This window comes from Sturnira hondurensis, unplaced genomic scaffold (genome assembly GCF_014824575.4).
Source record: "Sturnira hondurensis isolate 20B ecotype Veracruz unplaced genomic scaffold, ASM1482457v3 Scaffold0000880, whole genome shotgun sequence".
NCBI classification, from domain to species: Eukaryota; Metazoa; Chordata; class Mammalia; order Chiroptera; family Phyllostomidae; genus Sturnira; species Sturnira hondurensis.
Window position 1 is genome coordinate 10,738,745 of NW_028073511.1, and position 18,615 is coordinate 10,757,359.

General features: G+C 38.2%; 1 protein-coding gene across 1 annotated transcript in view; it reads left to right on the forward strand.

The window, feature by feature from the left end:
- The window catches only part of TFAP2D (transcription factor AP-2 delta), a 56,045-nt gene extending 42,305 nt beyond the window's left edge, over positions 1-13,740 (forward strand). The window contains exon 7 of the mRNA XM_037056163.1: positions 13,424-13,740. Within this exon, the coding sequence (XP_036912058.1) occupies positions 13,424-13,643 (220 nt within the window). The 3' untranslated portion in view covers positions 13,644-13,740. The remainder of the gene's footprint in view (positions 1-13,423) is intronic.
- Positions 13,741-18,615: the final 4,875 nt, after the last annotated feature.

An 18,615-nucleotide genomic window follows, 5' to 3' on the forward strand; every position in this document is an offset into this window, starting at 1 on the left:
AGCATAATTGGATGGGCATAGAGGACACTCTAAATCATAACATAAACTCGTGCCACTGTTTTACTTAGTCAAAATCTCCTTCCCAATGCAGAGCACTTGAATTACACCTCATAGGGTGGCTGGTCTTGCACCTTAACAACTGTGACTTACTTTCAGCAGGTTGTAAACATCCAGGTAAAGCTCTGGAATGCTCTGGTCTTGGAAAACATGGATCACTATTCCCATTTTCTGTGGCAGCTGGGGTATCAGAGAGCTATGGAACACCGTGCATGCAGTGGCCCTCCTCGCAGTTCACAGCTGGGAAAGCTGCTATTTCTGTCAAAATGACAGGAGGCAGCTTTATTCACTATATATAGTTTACTGAGTGCCACACAAAAAGTGTCTTGCTGTAGAGAACACAGCAGACACTGCAACTCCTACTGGAAGGGGGAAGACAATTGGCTGAAATCTGTGGGAGACTCCGCAGATGCAGTTCCCAGGAATGGTGATTGTAGCTAGGCCTGGGGTTCCACTGGCAGAACGAATTCATCTAAGGTAGAAACCCAGAGTCCCAATTTTCTGAAATATTAGGAATTCTCCTCTTTGAGATCTCTGGGCATCTTAACTTTTTATTTCTTTGCCTCTTATATTCTCAGAATCACAATGAATTTGAAGTCAAGCATCTGATAACATGAATAACTGGAGGAAGTTAGACCATCTTTCATACTCAGTTCAGAGAGAACAGCCTAATAGAAAAATGAGAAATTTTTCTTTCTCCATACTCTCTTGGGAGCCTGAAAGTTTATTGTTTCTAATATTTTAATGTGCTAAAGTCAGGTGGTACAAGGATTGCCCCATTCTTTAGGAAATTCTAATGTGGAAGATAATTACATTCAAAGACTTAAATGAGACAGATTTTATAATAGAGAATTAAGCAGAGAGCAGGTAATTACTTGGAGCAACCAGAAAAGGCTTCCATTTATTTTACCCACACTATTTAGCACATAGTATATGCCCAATAAATATATGTTAATAAGTGTAGATTATGGTGATATCCATATTAGGTCTTAAATGAAATCTCCACTAATTCTTTCACAAAGGCGATGGGGCTGGAGAAGTGAAATGATCAATGTGCTTAATTTTCCTATTTGAGTCAAAAAGTGTGCTGATATCACACCTTACACATAGATCCTCCTGCTACCCCCATAACGCTTTGAAAATAAGAAATGTACAGGCATTCCCAGATAACTGTTCGCTCGTGATTAATTTTTTTCATTGATTCTCACTGTTGAAAGCCCCTTTACATTTCCCACTATTCTTCAATATTTGAATCTTCTGTTCAGCAACCTTGTCAAGTTGTCACCCATTCCAGGCTTGAAAACTTTCAATGACAGACAGCTCTTGCCGAGATATCCCTACTGTGACAGCGCTATTAGAAATGCCACCTTTTTTTCCAATGAGGCAACACCCGTCTCCCTAACGTCCCCCTCCTTGGAGGCTTTACAGAGTCAGTTCAATCCTGTTTTCTTCTCAATTTCTAAGGACAGCTCTCATGTCTCTCTGAGTTTCTCTTCCTCGTCCATTCATGCCTAATTCCTTTAGTGTTTCACATATGTTACGCATTCCAGTCAACTCAACTAGCATCATCTGAGTGCTGTGTGCTTGGCAACATGCTGAAGAGATTTTTCTTTTTATTTAAACGTGAACATGTTTGGTCTTCCCCAGAAAGCCTACAGTGTGCATATTCCCCCCGCCTCCCCACCCAACTTTGGACGAGAAGGTGGCAGGGAAGGTAATTTGGAGTGAATGAATTTCTCAACTGCAAAAGTATTTTTCAGTGCCAGAAGACAAATGAAGAAATTTTAATGAAATCTCCAATCCCCAAAGAAAACATCATGAAATAAATTGCACAACTAAGCTTAGCATCTATTAAAAGATTTTATTTGTTTATTTTTAAGTCGGGGAGGAAGAAAGAGAGGAAGAGAAATATCAATCTGTGGTTACCTGTCATGCACCCCCCGCTGGGGACCTGGCCTGAAACCCAGGGACGTGCCCTGACTGGGAATCAAACCAGGACACTGGTTCATAGGCCGGCATTCAATCCACTGAGCCACACCAGCCAATGCTAAACTTAGCATTTAAGAAATAAAATAATTAAGCCTCCTTGAGGATGTTCTGCCCTGTTCAAGGGGATATATAAGCTCATTTTCTTTAAGAATATTGGAGATCATGAGACTAACTTATGAAGAAAAATGAATCTTGTATTTTCCAAACTTCAGATCCTTCATGTAGGGTTGAAATCAAACTTTAAAACTTAAATTCCAAAAGTGAGTGCCATTTTCAGGGACATAAAAAAGAAAATATAGCTCTGGCTGGTGTAGTTCAGTGGATTGAGCACAGGTCTGAGAACCAAACAACCTCGGTTCAATTCCCAGTCAGGGCACATGCCTGGGTTGCAGACCAGTTCCCAGCAGGGGATGCACGAGAGACAACCATATATTGATGTTTCTCTCCCTCTCTCCTTCCCTTCCCCTCTAAATATAAATGAATAAAATCTTTTAAAAATAAAATAAAAATCACTAAGTTTAAAGAAAACATACTCATCAGGTCTTATCCACCAATTAAGTAAGCAAGGATAGTCTGTATTTACAGACTAGAAGAGAGTCTCTCTTGAAGTGAAACTCACTAACAGTACCGACTAAAAATAAAAGAGGCTGCAGTTTCCATTGCCTTCCTTAACAGACAAATGGAACCAGAATGCCCTTCTAGTGTGAATCTACATGAAATCACTTACATTCACTTAGCAGTAAGTAAGAAGTTAAAGAATTAAATCCCCCCCTGGCTGGTGTAGCTCAGTGGATTGAGCACAGGCCTGCGGACCAGAGGATCTCGGTTCGGTTCCCAGTCAGGGCACATGCCTGGGTTGCAGGCCGGTTCCCTGCCCGCCAACTCCCAGCAGGGGACACACCAAAGGCAACCATACATTGATGTTTCTCTCCCTCTCTCCTTTCCACTCTAAAGATAAATAAATAAATAACATCTTTAAAAAAAAGAATTAAATCCGTTGCCAGTAGTCATTGCACTTCACAATAGCAAATACTGCAGGAGATACAAACATAGAAGCAGGGCATTTGATGACATTTTTATGGATTTTTAGGTTCAGCATGTAGGAGGTTAGTAACTCAAATAAATGAAAGCAGAGGTAATGGTTTATTTTTTTTTAATTTTTATTTATTTATTTTGGAGAGAGAGGAAGGGAAAGAGGAGAGGGAGAGAAACATTGATGGTAACACAATGACCTGGCTGGTTGCCTTTCGCACTCCCCCAACTGGAGACCTGGCCTGAAACCTGGGCATGTGCCCTGACTGGGAATTGAACCAGTGACCTTTCAGTTTTTAGGACAATGCCCAACCCACTGAGTCATACCCTTAAGGGCACAACTGTTTCTAATAACAATTTGCAAACATGCCCTGCAATAGTTATGTGCAAATATTTGATTTGGGGGAATGCATACCTTGGAAAAGGATTTCGGTAAGTCTTTATTTAAATAATTTCTGGTTTTTGAGCTATGGATTGGGGATCAGTCAAAGGAGGAAAGCACGAGATTGTGGGCCACACTCAAGACAGATGTCAGGGGACCTAACTCAGTCTTCCCCTGATCTCCAGCTGGAAGTGTGGATTTAGAGCAGGCACCGTGCCCGTCCAGCCTCTGCATATTCTTCTGTAAATCAATGCAGTCAAACTGGACCATCTCTAAAGCTCCTGTAGCCCAGTGCTGTTTCTCCCATTGTTGATTTACTGCTGCACTTTACACCTTTATTTGTGCTATATTTCCATATGATCTTCTTTCTTCTCCTTATGTTTTAGCCACTCATTTATTTTAAACAGTTAACAGTTGAATAAAATTTAGCGGGAAGCACAGAACACTTGTGAGCGTGCTACGGAGGGCCTGGCTGATGAGTATATTTCAGTGATTTCTAGCCACCAAAGAACTATATACCTGATATGTGCACCTTAACTAAACTACATTTTAAAATCACTTGGGACCATGGGATAATACAAAAAGAGAAATGCAATCAGCCAGTTTCCCTTTTCCTCTGTTTCCTCAGACAGTTAGGCTACACAGGATAGATATCATCAAGTTCTAGGAGGATAGGACCCAGCTACCTTCCTCATGGGGAGGTCTTTCTCCCTGGCCTATATTCAGAGCTTGTGCTAATTCGGAGAGATGAAGGGCCTTACCCTCAGAGCTCTGAAAAGAAATAAGGTTTTGAAAAGAAGCCCCACAATCCTTTGCCCACATTCTCCAGGGTCTGTTTCCCAGCCTCCTACACTCACAGCTGTTTCCATGAGCTCAAGAAGGCATTTTTCTGGCCATCACCGAAGACAATAGTGGGGATATAGACTGGGCCTGGGGCTATATTTGGACCTAAACTTGCAGTAGCTGAATAATCCAGCAGAGGAGGAAAAGACTCTGGTCTTCCCTTTAGATCTTGCTGCTTGCATGACTGCCTGAGGCCAAAAAAAGAGAACTGAAGTGGACGACAGTGGCATCTATAGGCAATTCGGAAAAATCAAAGATATATGAGAGCAAACACCCATTTGAATAATGCAGCATAACAAAATAATAGTAATAATAATAGTAATAATAATAGGAATAATAGCCCAAACTATTTCAACCTAGCCACATATCAAAAACAACGGAGGAAGAGAAGTTGGCTTGTCAAGGTAGAAATTTGAAGTTTGACAAAATGAAATTTGCTTTTACTCTAACTACCTAAATGATGATGGTAGTTGGCTATTTTCTCTTGATTTTCAGTCTTCTAGTTTGTAGCATGATAGTGTCTGTTACTTTCAGCATTTTGTATATCAGAAAAAGCTATAAAAAACCAAACCATCCATGGTTGTCAGACACACCTGAGAGATCCAGTCTTCAGTGGCAAATACTAATGAGGCTTTCTTTTTTTCTTTTTTTTACTAACTATTGTTCAGTAACAGTTGTCCTCATTTTTCTCCAGTTACTCTCCCCCAGCCTACCCTCCCCCTCCCACTTTCAATCCTCCCCTGCCCCTGCCCCATTGCCTTTGTCCATTTGTCCTTTATACATGTTCTTTGCCCCTTTCCCTTCTTTTCCCCATTGCCCCCTCCCCCTTTGCCTCAGGTCACTGTAAGTTTATTCTTTATTTCCATGTATTTGGTTCTATTTTGCTCACTCGCTTGTTTGTTTTGTTAATTACGTTCCACTTATAGGTGAGATCATACGATATTTGTCTTTTACCACCTGGCTTATTTCACTTAGCATAATGCTCTTCAGTTCCATCCATGCTGTCTGCTATTGCAAATGGTAGGAGTTCTTTCTTTCTGCTGCATAGTATTCCACTGTGTAAATTTACCATAGTTTTTTTTTAATCTACTCATTTACTCATGGGCACTTAAGTTGCTTCTAGCACTTGACTATTGTAAATTGTACTGCTATGAACATTGGGGTGCATATGTTCTTCTGAATCCGTGTTTCGGGATTCTTAGAATATAATTCCTGCAGTGGAATTGCTGGGTCAAAAAGCAAGTCCATTTTTATATTTTTTGAGGAATAATGAGGCCTTCCTTTTCTTTTCAATACATATTAAATCAGTGTTTGCTTAGTAAGTAGAAAGAGTATGCTGGAACCCAGGCCCTACTTTTGCCAAGATAGGAAGAATCCAGGGGATGATTCCACAGAAGTTTGCTTTAGGCTGTGTTTTAGAAAACTGCTTCAATGGTTTAATTTAAATTATTTTAGACAAATTAGTAATGATAAAACATTTCTCAAGGACTATTACAACAATGTGTAAACAGCTTTGTGACCCTTCTCTAGCTTAAAACAAAGCTAGTGAAAGGTAAACCATATTTATTTAACTTAAGGAAAGTAAAATAGCTTTTGTCCCTCTGGCAGATTTTTTCATTCAGAATCCTATATTAACTTCCATTTCAAATAAATAATGAAGGTTTTTAGATTTTAAAGATAAATACTAAAGCCTTGACCCTGAAAAACTGCCCTCAACCAAGGATCACAAGGTATGAAGAAAAGTTTATGAAATTTTTATTTGTACAGAAGTTTATTGATAGCCCTCATCATTAATGTCAAGTGTAGTCATGTCCGCCTTCATGATGGGGATAATTCTGAGAACTGGGTCCTTAGGTGACTTCCTCACTATGTGAACATCGTGGAATGTACTTACAGAAACCTAGGTGGTGTAGGCCTATGGTACGTTGTCTGTCATTGACTGAAACATCATTTTGTGGTACATCATGGTAGTTTATAAGTATAAATGCTGTTTGTGTTAAAAATGGAGGGTCACTAACATCTGATTAGCAAAACTACACAGGAGAAAAGAAGGACTTTAATTGATTATCTTTCAAATAGCATTCTCTCGCCTTTATCCTCTATTACTTCTTTTATTTCTGAGTCTCCATTTCTTCCTGTTTTAACCCTACTGATAGAGAATACAGTTTGAACTGTTGCAATATAGTTTCTTTTTAAAAGTTAAATTTTGTATCACAACTTATTCTGATCAAGGCCATTGGTCAAGAAAAATAGTTAGAAAGCCACCTCATAAAGAGGCAAAAGCAGTATAAGTCCACAGGTGTGCACACTCACACACAATCTCTCCAGTAAAGGCGTTCTATCACCTGGTGCCCCTTCAGTTGCTGAACTGCGAACCTGCCCTAACAGTCACGGGAGAAGTGGTAATAAAGTAGACCCTCACTTCTGGATCAAGCACATAGTTTCTACCTTCCTGAGCTCAGCCTATTTGAAGAGATGGTTTATGTTGCAGAAAGATGCTCTAGAGAATGTTAATTGGGAGGGCTAGCAAAATAGGGGTTTTTAAACCCATGAATAAAATTAAGAAGATGACTGTTAAATATAAGTTACATTTGCTGTAACATCAGGTGCCATAAACAACAGCAGCCTAGATTTTCTCAGCAGGTGATTATATTGCTCACAGTCAGTTGTCAGAACCTTCCTGTTCTTCAGTACGAAATTAGTAATGGGAAATGAAATCAATGAGCTGGAATCTAGTTAGAGACAGAAAGAACGGTTTGAAGTAAACACAGCTACTAAGCCTGACTAGCTGGCATTGAAACCTAAAATTCTGACCCATGCTTTTTTAGTTTAGGCTTACTAATTTGGTAAGACAGTTTCCTAAGAATTGCTCTTCATTCAGATCTCTCTCTCAGTGTACTACAAGTGGATATGTTTTCCTTAATCTCCCCTAAATTTCACATCATTGATTTTGGCCCACCAACTAAGCTTTTTACCACATTAAGGTATTTCTGCACGTTGGTTCTGCTATCCAGTGCAGGAATTTTCCTCTCTATTTTAATGCCAGCCATTAAGTTACAAATCCATGATGCCTGCAACCACATTGTCAATCAACATGTTGAGTGGAATAGAATTAACGAGAGAGTGTTGCAGGGCTCCCCTGGAGGTGTCCTTCAAAGTTGACAACTGCCCTTAAGTCCACACTTCAGGTTTCATTGTCCAACCAGCTGGGACTCTTCCTTACTCTGTTGTCCTCTAGCCCACCCTCATCCCCCAACTTATTACATGATATTTGGGGAGAATTTAGGAGATGTATTGCTAAGATTCTAGAGTAAGTTGCACTGTTACTGCTCTAATAACACTTATAGAAAAATTAGTACAGTTACTTTATTGGGTTCCTATGGAACTAAGTAACCTTTCAGTGATCACCTCCATGTTTTTAAATGTTAACGCTTCCAATTTGTAATAATTTCATGAATAAATTGTGCTGAATCCCTTCATGTAACACTTTCAACAATGAAAAGATCTATTGACAAATACAGCAACGTGGATAAACCTCAGAGGTATCATGTGAATTGAAAAAAGGGAGTCAGAGGCTTGCCTGATGTGGCTCAGTGGATTGAGTGTGGGCCTACAAACCAAAAAAAAAGGGAGTCAGAAAAGTCTATGGACTTTATGATTCAGTTTAGATGACATTTATGGGAAAAAGTACAAACTCTAAGGATAGAAATTAGAGCACTGAGTCTCAGTAGGGGGGGGTTGGGGAGCATGAATTCTGGAAAGAAGCCCAAGAATACTGTTTGGGTAATGGGGGCGATTACATGACTGAGTTTGTAGATACCAGTGAATTATACACCTAAACAGTGTAAATATTGCCATATGTAAATTCAAAATAAATAAACCTGATTTTATTTTATTTTTTTAAGATTTTATTTATATATCTTTAGAGGGGAAGGGAAGGAGAGAAGGAGAGAAACATCATTGTATGGTTGCCTCTCGTGTGCCCCCTGCTGGGAACTGGCCTGCAACCCAGGCATGTGCCCTGACTGGGAATCGAACAGCAATCGCGTGGTTCACAGGCCCCCGCTCAATCCACTGAGCCACACCAGCCAGGGCTAAATAAACCTGATTTTAAAAATATCTCATTCCAAGAAATTTGTTAAGGGACTAAGTAAACATAATTTAAAAACCCATAGTTTCTCCAATCTGTCTCCTTTTCCCCTGCTTTGGGTACGAAGGCATGTTTCTCTATTCCATCTCACTATTTCCTCTCATCTCCCATGATTTTTCAAACATTACCTAATAACTCCAGTGTCTTAGAAACACATTCTTATGTTTTCTTTATCCTAAAATAGGAGATTCCTATACTTAAAAGGTCTTAATTTAGTTATGCTATTGGCAGTTTTAAGAAAGCAAAGCATCTTAAGTCACCATTTAATCTTTCATATGCAAGCATTGCACTGGTCTCGCCAAGCCTTGGACCTATTCCTGCATTATTTCTCTTCCTCATTCTTGAAACAGAACTTCAAAGCCTACTGACCTGGACATCAGAGACTGCTAAATGGAACCAAGGAAACTTGAGCCTGTGTAAACTCAAATGATTCCACACACTGAAGTCCCCACCCATTGTCCCCAAGGCTGCTGCCTCCTGCAGGTTATGGCCACCCAAATGCTGGCAGCAGAGAAGGTCCCCTGGGGTGTAGGTTGACAGTAGTGCCCCACCTCAGCCTTGTTTGCTTTGTTTTTGCTTTGGTTTGTGGTTTGTTTTCACTTTGTTTTAACACTCTTCATATTTTTTTTAAGATTAGACTATAACTGTGGTTACCAATTTACAGTAAGAGCCCAAACCACAAATTTTTGGAGATAAGTAGCTTCTTATTTGCCACTTACATTACAATTTGGTGAGCTTTGGTGGTCACTTGTGCTGTAAGCCACCCTCCCTCTTCCTCACTTTGGTGACTGAGTTCTTACCTTCAGGGGTCTATTTTCTTATTGTCTTCTGCCTGCTTATTTTACATTTTTAGAGGGATGTTACTCCTTTCTCCTCAGGATTCTATTTAAGTCCTCTCGTTACTTTGGCAGGAGCACATATTTTTCAATATTGTGATCAAGGGATCAGGAAATTAATGCCTTTTTTTTCAAGAGCTTCCAAGGAGCTTTGAGGAGTGAGTGGACTTTAGGCAAAAGAGGAATGAGGACAAATAAAGGTACCCAACTAAGAATGACCATCATAGGTTTGAGGATGGAGAGGACACAGGCCTGAAAGAAGCCTTTTAAGAATAAAGTAACAGAACACACGATTAAAAAGGATGAAGAAAAGAGACCTGGGAAATGTACATGTGTTAGGAAATCAGATACAACATTTGTATCCTCTGCCACTGTTCTGCGAAAATTTTTAAAATGTGTCATGAAGATGCCACATTGCTAGTTGTCTCTTTCACCTGTTTTATTTATTTTACATAAATTTGAATTTAGAACTTCTAGGTTTAGACTACCTACTTCAAACCATCATGGCTACTATTTAACTCAGGTAATGTTTGCTTATGAAATGCCCTCTGATGTTAATGTTATGAAAATACATGCAAATGCCAAGTATAACTTAAATATGAAGTCTGTGGTTAAAAACTAATATTTTTTAAAGCCAAAATCAATTATGGTTCTCAAAGACTTTGGAGATTTGGAGTGGGTTACCTGACTATCTTTTATTTTCTGTCTGAGACTGAAAGTCAGCATTATCAGTTTTGTTTTTCTTCTGTTTTTCTGTATATTCTATATTATTCCTTTTTTCCTTTTTGTAGGTCACTATGCATGAGATATATACCTGTTTTTCTCCAGTGTTTTGGGGCTAACAGAATGTCATGATATCCCCAGAAATTTTTTAATCACCTTGTGATTTTACACTTTTTTGTGTGCTATTCTAATACAATATTAGATTATTTTAATTATTTGAATTCATAAGCCCCACTGAAAATTGCTAGAACAAAGGCTATCCTTTGCATTGAGAATCATCCTATGTGGTGTGCCATGTATATTTTTTGTTGTACAAGTAATGTTAAATTAAGGAAACTAACAAAATTTACATAGTGGTTTTTAAAAGATTTTATTTATTTATTTTTAGAGAGAGGGAAAAGGAAGGAGAAAGGGAGAGAAACATCGATGCGTGGTTGCCTCTTCTGCATCCCCCACTGGGGACCCAACCTGCAACCCAGGCATGTGCCCTGACTGGGAATCGAACCAGAGACCCTTTGGTTTACAGGCCATCACTCAGTCTGCTGAGCCACAACAGCCAGGACAAAATTTACATAATGTTTTTAATGTTGAAAGAAAACAGTTCAAGTAATTACTTTTCTTATGTTGAATATTCCACAATCAACTTTTGTCTTCTTTGTTAAGCTCAGTGGTCTTTCAGATTCCATCACCTTCTGTTCATGTCCTGCATTTTAAGAAAAGCACCATAAGCATTAATAATGATGAATTGAAGCTTAGAGCTGGAAAGAGCTTTGCAGATGTTCTAGTTATACCTTTGTCATTTTACAAGGTTACATAACTTCTTGCAAATCAGAAAGTGACTAAGGTCAGAGACTTGGTACACCTGGTTCTCAGTTCAGGGCAAAGATGACAATGCAACCTGCTAATGAGCAGATACATATTTTAGAAGCCAGAAAGGCCATCAGCCAAGAAAGATACCAGCTTAAGAATCTTTCATTATGGTGACAACTTTTCTGGACATGGAGAATTAAAGCATTTATACAGACCTATACATTTTGTACTTAATCTTTAAAACTGTGGTTTTATATAGGAACATGAACAGGAAGAATTAATATCTTCTGGATCTCAAGTCTGCCTATAGAACAAAGTTAGAGAAACTAAGCTAAAACTACAAACATAATGTGATTGTTCAAAGAAAAGGAATAAAACACACCCTCAGCCTGAGAAGAACATAAGCATAAGAGCCATACACAATATCAGATTTCTCTGGGAAATTATTTAACTTCTCTAGCATTAGTTTCACCATCTATAAAATGGAGATAATAATACGTGCTTACTATTGATGCCAGGGTTATATGAGGCCATACAGAATAAACCACTCAGAACAGGGTCTGCCATGTGGTCAGAACTCAAACATTGGCTATTAACTTTAATATTTAACCTAGTAAAAATAAATTCTGCATATTCAGCTATAGATGAAGAAGGCAGTCACAACCAAGAGGATATGGAAGTAGAGAGGAAAAGAAAATAAATCTAATGATACATGGAACCCTAAAACAGGAATAAAACACAAGAAAACAGGTAGTTTGTGTCCAGAGTCAAACATCTACACATCAGTGGATTGCTTCACTCAGTTCTTTTTGTGGGTACAGCCATGATTAATTCTTCCACCACTCCAGTCAATTTCATTTGTTGTCCAGACTCCCTAATAGATACTAAAGCATATAAATTTCTCTCTAGTTATCTCATTGTAGAAATGGTGTAGAAGTCAGTATTCCTGCTCAGCAGTGCAAGACACTGCAGCAAAAATATGCATATGCTTGAACTATGATGATGTCTCAACGGTGCAAACTGGGTGTATACAGTTGCCCACTGACCATTCTTGTTTTCTTAATAACAGGATACTGAAGGGCTTTTTTTTTCCTTTTTAGTGTATGTGAATTATGATCTAGGCGTAGGGCAAACTTTGTAAAATGTCCAGATGAAAGATGCTAGTAACCTGTGCAGTATAGTGAAGGACATAGAGAAAATCTTACCCTCACCCTTAAAATCCCACAGCTAACAATATCTATTGTTTATTGAACATATACTCTAGGTCCACCCTGTTCTGAGCCCATTAAATGGATTAATATAAACAATTCCCTCAGGTACATCCTATTGTTATCACTTCCGAGACATACCAGTAAGCCACATTAGATCCTAAGTCCTGTTGTTTTAAAGTCCCTAAGCCCCACTGTTTTAAAGTCTCATTTTAAAACAATGTATATCTCATTACCTTTGTTCCTGAACATCATATACTCTAAGAGGGATCACTAGCTAATTAACATGGTATGAAGGATAATTCTATCTGATTTCAAAACTGCTGCAGTCATAACAACCATAGCAACCTAAGACTTGTAAATAGTTAATAGCTTGGTTTTTTGAATATTATATATACAATATATATAATGTATATATCATTATATATCATGTTATATATATGCTATATATAATCATGTTATATATATGCTAGAACATATGCATAATATGTGTCCAGCGTGTTTGTCTGTATTATTACAAGTGTGAATTGTGGGGAGCAACCTGGCAGTGGTACTTTAGAAACAATTGACCAGTGGTACAATCTGGGTCACCTCTTTTCACAGGAAAGTGAATCTGCACTTATTTGCTCAACTAGAAATGATATTTGTCATGGTTGAAAGGGCTACTGAGGTTGTCATGATATCTACATATGCTCATTAGTTATGATTATTAGTTAATTTGCTACTAAAACCCAAACACAGAGTGGTTTACATAAGATAGAGTTTTATTTATTTTTTTCTCACTAAAGAGACTGGGGCTGAGTGGGTTCTTTCCACCTTGTTTTGTTACCAGTACCACAGTAATTATCCTCATCTGCATAGCTGCATAACTCTTTTGAGAGGACCCAGCTTTGCTTTAAGCAGGTGGGAGGGTCCCACGTTCAAACAGAGCTGCCCAGGTAAAACTCAGTTCCTACGAAGAAAAGAAGGATGGAGTCAGGAACAGTCATCAGGCATGCGCAACCACCTTTGCTTTCCTCTTGTATGATCTATGCCCATACAAGCATGGCTATCACTCTTTAAAATGAGATGATTCCCACGTGTAGAAAGTTGTATTTTCTGACTTTCTTAATGAGACGGAGAATCAGAGTCAAGTCGTGTTAAATACTCAGACTTGCTAATAATTAATGCATGTCAAACCTATCAGGGATAAACCATCTTCCAAATACGTCCCAGATTTCTTATGGTCAAAAGCAATACACTGACCAGTGTTCTTTCTTCCGCAGTGCTTGGCATGATTTAGGAACATAATCCATGCCTGTTGACTTGATTGATGTGATTGATGGGGGATTTGTTATCCTGTATCACACTGTAAGTTGTTCATCTCTTTTTCCCTACCACTTCTCATTTCCAGTTTGATCACTCATGGCTTTGGGACTCCAGCAATATGTGCAGCCCTCAGCACTTTCCAAACAGTCCTCAGTGAAATGCTGAACTACTTGGAAAAACACACTACCCACAAAAACGGCGGAGCGGCAGATTCTGGCCAAGGACATGCCAACTCGGAGAAAGCCCCCCTGCGGAAAACTTCAGAAGCTGCGGTGAAGGAGGGCAAAACAGAAAAGACAGACTAGCTTCATCAAACAGAATCTATTTCCAGAGAGTCTTGCTGCTGATATTTTTTCTAATATATATATCATTGAGGGTGATTAATCTTCAGTGGACTAAATCTCGACCCTCCTCTGAACCGTCATAAAAAACAAAAATGGAAATGAAAAATGAAACAAAAAAGGACAAAACCAAAAAAAAAAGAGAGAAAAAAAAGGAAAACAGCAGTGTAACTGTGTGATAAAATTGTCACTTTTTAATTTTATGTTATGATAAACTCCTTTTGTGCACGTAATTTGTTGTTCTGAATTATACACATCACAGTTCTAAGCGCTTCCGGACTTTGGAGAGGCAGCACGTGCTTTTTCACATCTGACTGATGCACTTTCTTACCCAACGTCCCAGGTAGGGATCAGAAAGCACGACCGAACTGGAATCCACCACCGTAGCTAACAGCTCCAATCTTTCTTGACTTAATTCCCTGTAACAAGAGTGCCTCTTTCCATTAACTAGACCACTCTGGCAATCAATCCACCAATAAATATTTTGGGAGCTCAAAACAGCAGATATGAATCTTCGTCCTGTAAATTGACAGAAATTCTAAAATTTTGGCCACCCCAAGCCCACTTAACCAGTGCCTTGGTGGTATTTAAAAATTCCAGAAAATGCTGCCCCCTCTGTGTATGACTATTCTTACCTCACCCTAAGTCCAATAGCTAAGAAGAGAGTTGGCACAATATTGAAGAGAGAAGTAATAAATGAATTCCTCTACCCACTCTCCTTATATGTCTAGCCTAACAGATGGAGAAACAGACTGCACTTAATGGGTCGAGGCAGGCTGGATACAGGAAAAGGTAGCTTTGCCACTCTTGGGCTCCCAATGGGAAGCAGTGGGATTGTGTTGCCTGGAAACATGGGAATAGGAGCAGTGATCTTTCCAGGAGGCCCTGCCCCTCAGAGACAGGAGAGGAGCCCAGGGCAGCACTGGAGGTCCCCTGAAGTGCTGGTGGCCAATGATTGTATGATTAGAATGAGTGCCCTCCTTTTTGTACCTTTGTGCATTTTTCTGTCATTCTAATAGCGGTGTTCTAAACCTTTAGAAGCACAGAAGCATTCGGGTCTGTGTTTAATTAAAAGAAAAAAAACAATAATCAGAGAAAACTTTTGCTTTTAACATGATGCTTCCTTTTTTTTTTTAAGTTTGTTCTTATAGCTTCATTGTCCTTTAATTAAGATACTGAAAACAAGAGGTTCTAGGCTTTGAAGGCCAGAGGATAAGTGAGTGAAAGGACCATTTAAACCAGAAAGTGTCAAGAACCTGATTGGTACCACATTGTTCTAGCCTTTCTATTGTTAATCTTTTCCAACTGCTAAGTAAATGAAGATGTAAGTCATCATCTATGAAAAAATACTTTAATAATGTGTGGACACAACACTGAGTATAGCATGAAAATATTGTCCTCTTGTTAACATATTTCAATTAATTTTGCAAAGTGTCTTCCATAATATAATCCCATGGGGAGTATTGGTATTATTTTGAATTGGAAGAAAATTGCTCAAGATTTTTTATGTAGAGATCACAAAAAATATTTTTACCTAACAATAATTCTTAAAATTATTTGACTTTTATCTTCAGTCTTGTATAGAAAAGAAGAACCATAATCAATAAAAATCTAAATTTTCTACATTAAATTCAATTAACAGACATTACTAAGGAAATCTATGATAAAGGGGTTTTATAATTACACAGGAGAAATGCTTAAAATAAAGAAATGAATTGTGATTTCATATGTTTAGATCCATTTTGAAAATTTTACCATTATTTAAAGCTTAATTTTTTTAAATAAAATAGAAGAATAAAGCTGAGATTCTGCTGCAGTTCCAAATTTCATCACAAAATAAATTATTCCATTTTACATGAAATTTTCCACATTGTAAATTATACATATGAAAAATGATGAATATTTCAGTTCATAAGTAATAGGAAAGCTATATACTAATAATGTGGACCACTAATATTTCCTTAATAAAATTTCCACATTAACTTTCTTTCATTCTTTTTATCATTAACAATGCATATGTATTTAATATGGCTTTTGATATGCATATCTGCTAGGTACTTAATGTAGATATACACCATGTCAAATGTTCACCAATAATTGGATGAAAAATTAGGTCTGGCTTATAGTACCAGCTTATTTCTCCACCCATAGTTGTGACTAGTTGGGGTTCTTAATACCTCAATGGGGTGTTATTATTTACTAGCCTTGGAAACAAAAGTATAACTATAAATAATTACAATGCATATTACTTACCAGGATTTGGGGTGTCTTAAGAGCCTTAAATGGACAACACCCATCATTTAACTTAACCAGCCATTAGGACAGAAATGAATTGATGGACTGGTCATGTTTAGAGTCATTATTTATTATCATATTCTAATAGACATTGTTAACATACCAACTTTTGCCTTGTATATAATAGGTACTCAACACTTTTTAAATAAATGAATAAATGAATGCGTCTGTGTTCTTTGTCCAAAATGGGCCAAAGGACCTTTTACTTTTGATTGTTTTTCAATACTCAGTGCGTCAATCTGGCATGCTTCTTCCATGGTAATTTATGGATAATTCTTTTTATCTGAATAAGAAAATATTTCCACTATATCATATTAGTGGCAAGTAGATATAGTTAATATAGAACAATAAAGAAAATTAGATATGTATAGAATTTCAACAAAAGTCAAGTTATAATCATTATCAGTATTATAGTAATGGAAGATAGCTCACAAATATCTACCTGATTTTTAGTGTTATGATGAGTAGTAAAACAATAAAAAAGTTTTTCAGATTATTACCTCTTCAGAAAGTTGTGCAAACCTTTCATAATTACACATAACTGATAATGATAATGTAAATTTTTATATTTAAACATGTAAAAGATTAGGTCAAATTCTTCTAAAAAAGAGAAATGTCTGTTTTAAGACTGTTTCAATGATCAAGAGCCTATGGCTATTTCAATAGCATTACCATTTAAGTTTGGTGGTTCTGGAAAAATAAATGAAAACTGCTTTTCCACTTTTTCTTCTCTGGAAAGTAGAGAGCACTGGGAAAATGCCTCATCTTCTCCTGCTCACTTTTTTTCAGATGTTTCAAAAATAGGAATAATTCTTTCCGACTTTGCAGTTCCTTTGTTTCCTTTCCCCTTTTTTAAGTTTATATTCTCTTCAATGTCCAGGGCATAACCTGACCCTTCAGCACTTGTGAGCGTCTTGACCCTAGTGTGACAGTGATAAGAATTTGATCTTTTTTCACCTGGTACTTTTAAGGTAAATGTGTCAATGGATTATTCTTGTGCATACTGGGTAAAACAATATAATTTCATTTTGCCATATTTTTTCCTCATTTTATGCTTCTTTGAAGGCATTTTAGACAAATGCAATTTTTAAAACATGTAAGAATGTCCTACACAATGAGCATGCCATCTCCCTTCAAGTTGTAAGCCAAGTTAACATAGGAGGGGTGCCATGGCCTACTGACTAAGAACATAGCCTCTGAAGCTAAAATACCTGCATTCAAATCACAGCTCTTTCATTTCCTTCTGTGTGACCTTGGGCAAGTTGCTGAACCTCTCTATGCTTCCATTTCTCCTTCTGTAAAACGAGGGTAATAATGATATCTACTCACAAAATTATTGTCAGAATCAAAAAGTTAGTGTATCTAAACTGAGAGCAGAAGAGGAGCATGGTTAGTGATGCATGTTAGCTACTGCCTTTAATACATAGACAGACTATTCTTTTTATCTAGATATCAGTTCCACAGTTTTTTGAACTCCATTTATATAGCATGCTCTGTCCTAGAGAAACAGAGTGGAATAGGGCGTTTTTCTTGCAAGTGTCTCCATCTTCTATGAAAATCCCAGACATTAGCACATGGTAAGTGCCGTGATGACAAGGTGTACAAGCTGTCCCAAGATAAACCAGACCAGGGTCCAGGGGATTGTGGGGAGGGCCTGAAGGCTAGAGAGGAGGATAGAAAATCAAAGACAGCAGTTGTGATCAGGGACTGGAAAAGCAAAAAGTCAGTAATACAGGGACTTTATGGTTCTGGGTGAATTAAAAACACTCAGCAGGATGCTATTTTGAAAACTAACAGATGCACCATGTATTTCTCTGGTCATTCCTACCTTCCTCCTTTTTAGGCAACTAACATTTTGTCTGGCCTGCCTCAGGGCAGAAATGTGACCCAATGGAATGCAGGCAACAGGAGTTGAACTTTTGTACAAGTTTGCAGTTTCAAAATCCTAAGCCCTAAGGAAGACTTAAAGTTTAAAAGTATATCTGTCAGGACATTTTCCCTTCCTACACACATGCACCACACACACAGGAGACCATAGTTCCTAGGTAGAGAGAAAAAAGAAAAAAAAGAGATTAATTAAAGAGAGCTTAGCTGTCATTGCATCTCTCTGAGAAGGGGCTGTCCTGGGGGTAAGGTAGAGGACAGAGGTAACTATGTTTTCCTCCCAGAGAAAAGCCCAGGGAGGAAGAACATCCACCTAGTGGGCAGGCAGAAGTGACGTCTATGTGCTGTGTGTCTAGGCAAATGGTTCCCAGGCAGCTTCATGGGGTTTCTCCCAAGGAGTTTATCTCAATGTGGCATGGAGAGACCAGGATGGCATGGTTTGGGGCAGAAAATAAAGAAGCAGCAAAAGCATATTTCACGTGTATCTAGAAGCAATCCTGGGAGCTGACTCACAGGCAGCATGCTCACAGGTTGGACTCCAGTCACATGGGAGACGCCTGAGACCTGTGCCAACCAAAGAGCAGATGGGAATTCCCATGCATCAGAGTCCAGTCAGGAGAACAGAATCCTCTGTAGGGATTTCTGAAAGAACTTGGTGAAAAGAACAGGTTAAACAGGTGTTAAGAGACTGAAAGAGCAAAAATGAGACACTGAATCACCCAAACATTAGTAATTTTTTTAAAAAGTGACCCCTAGA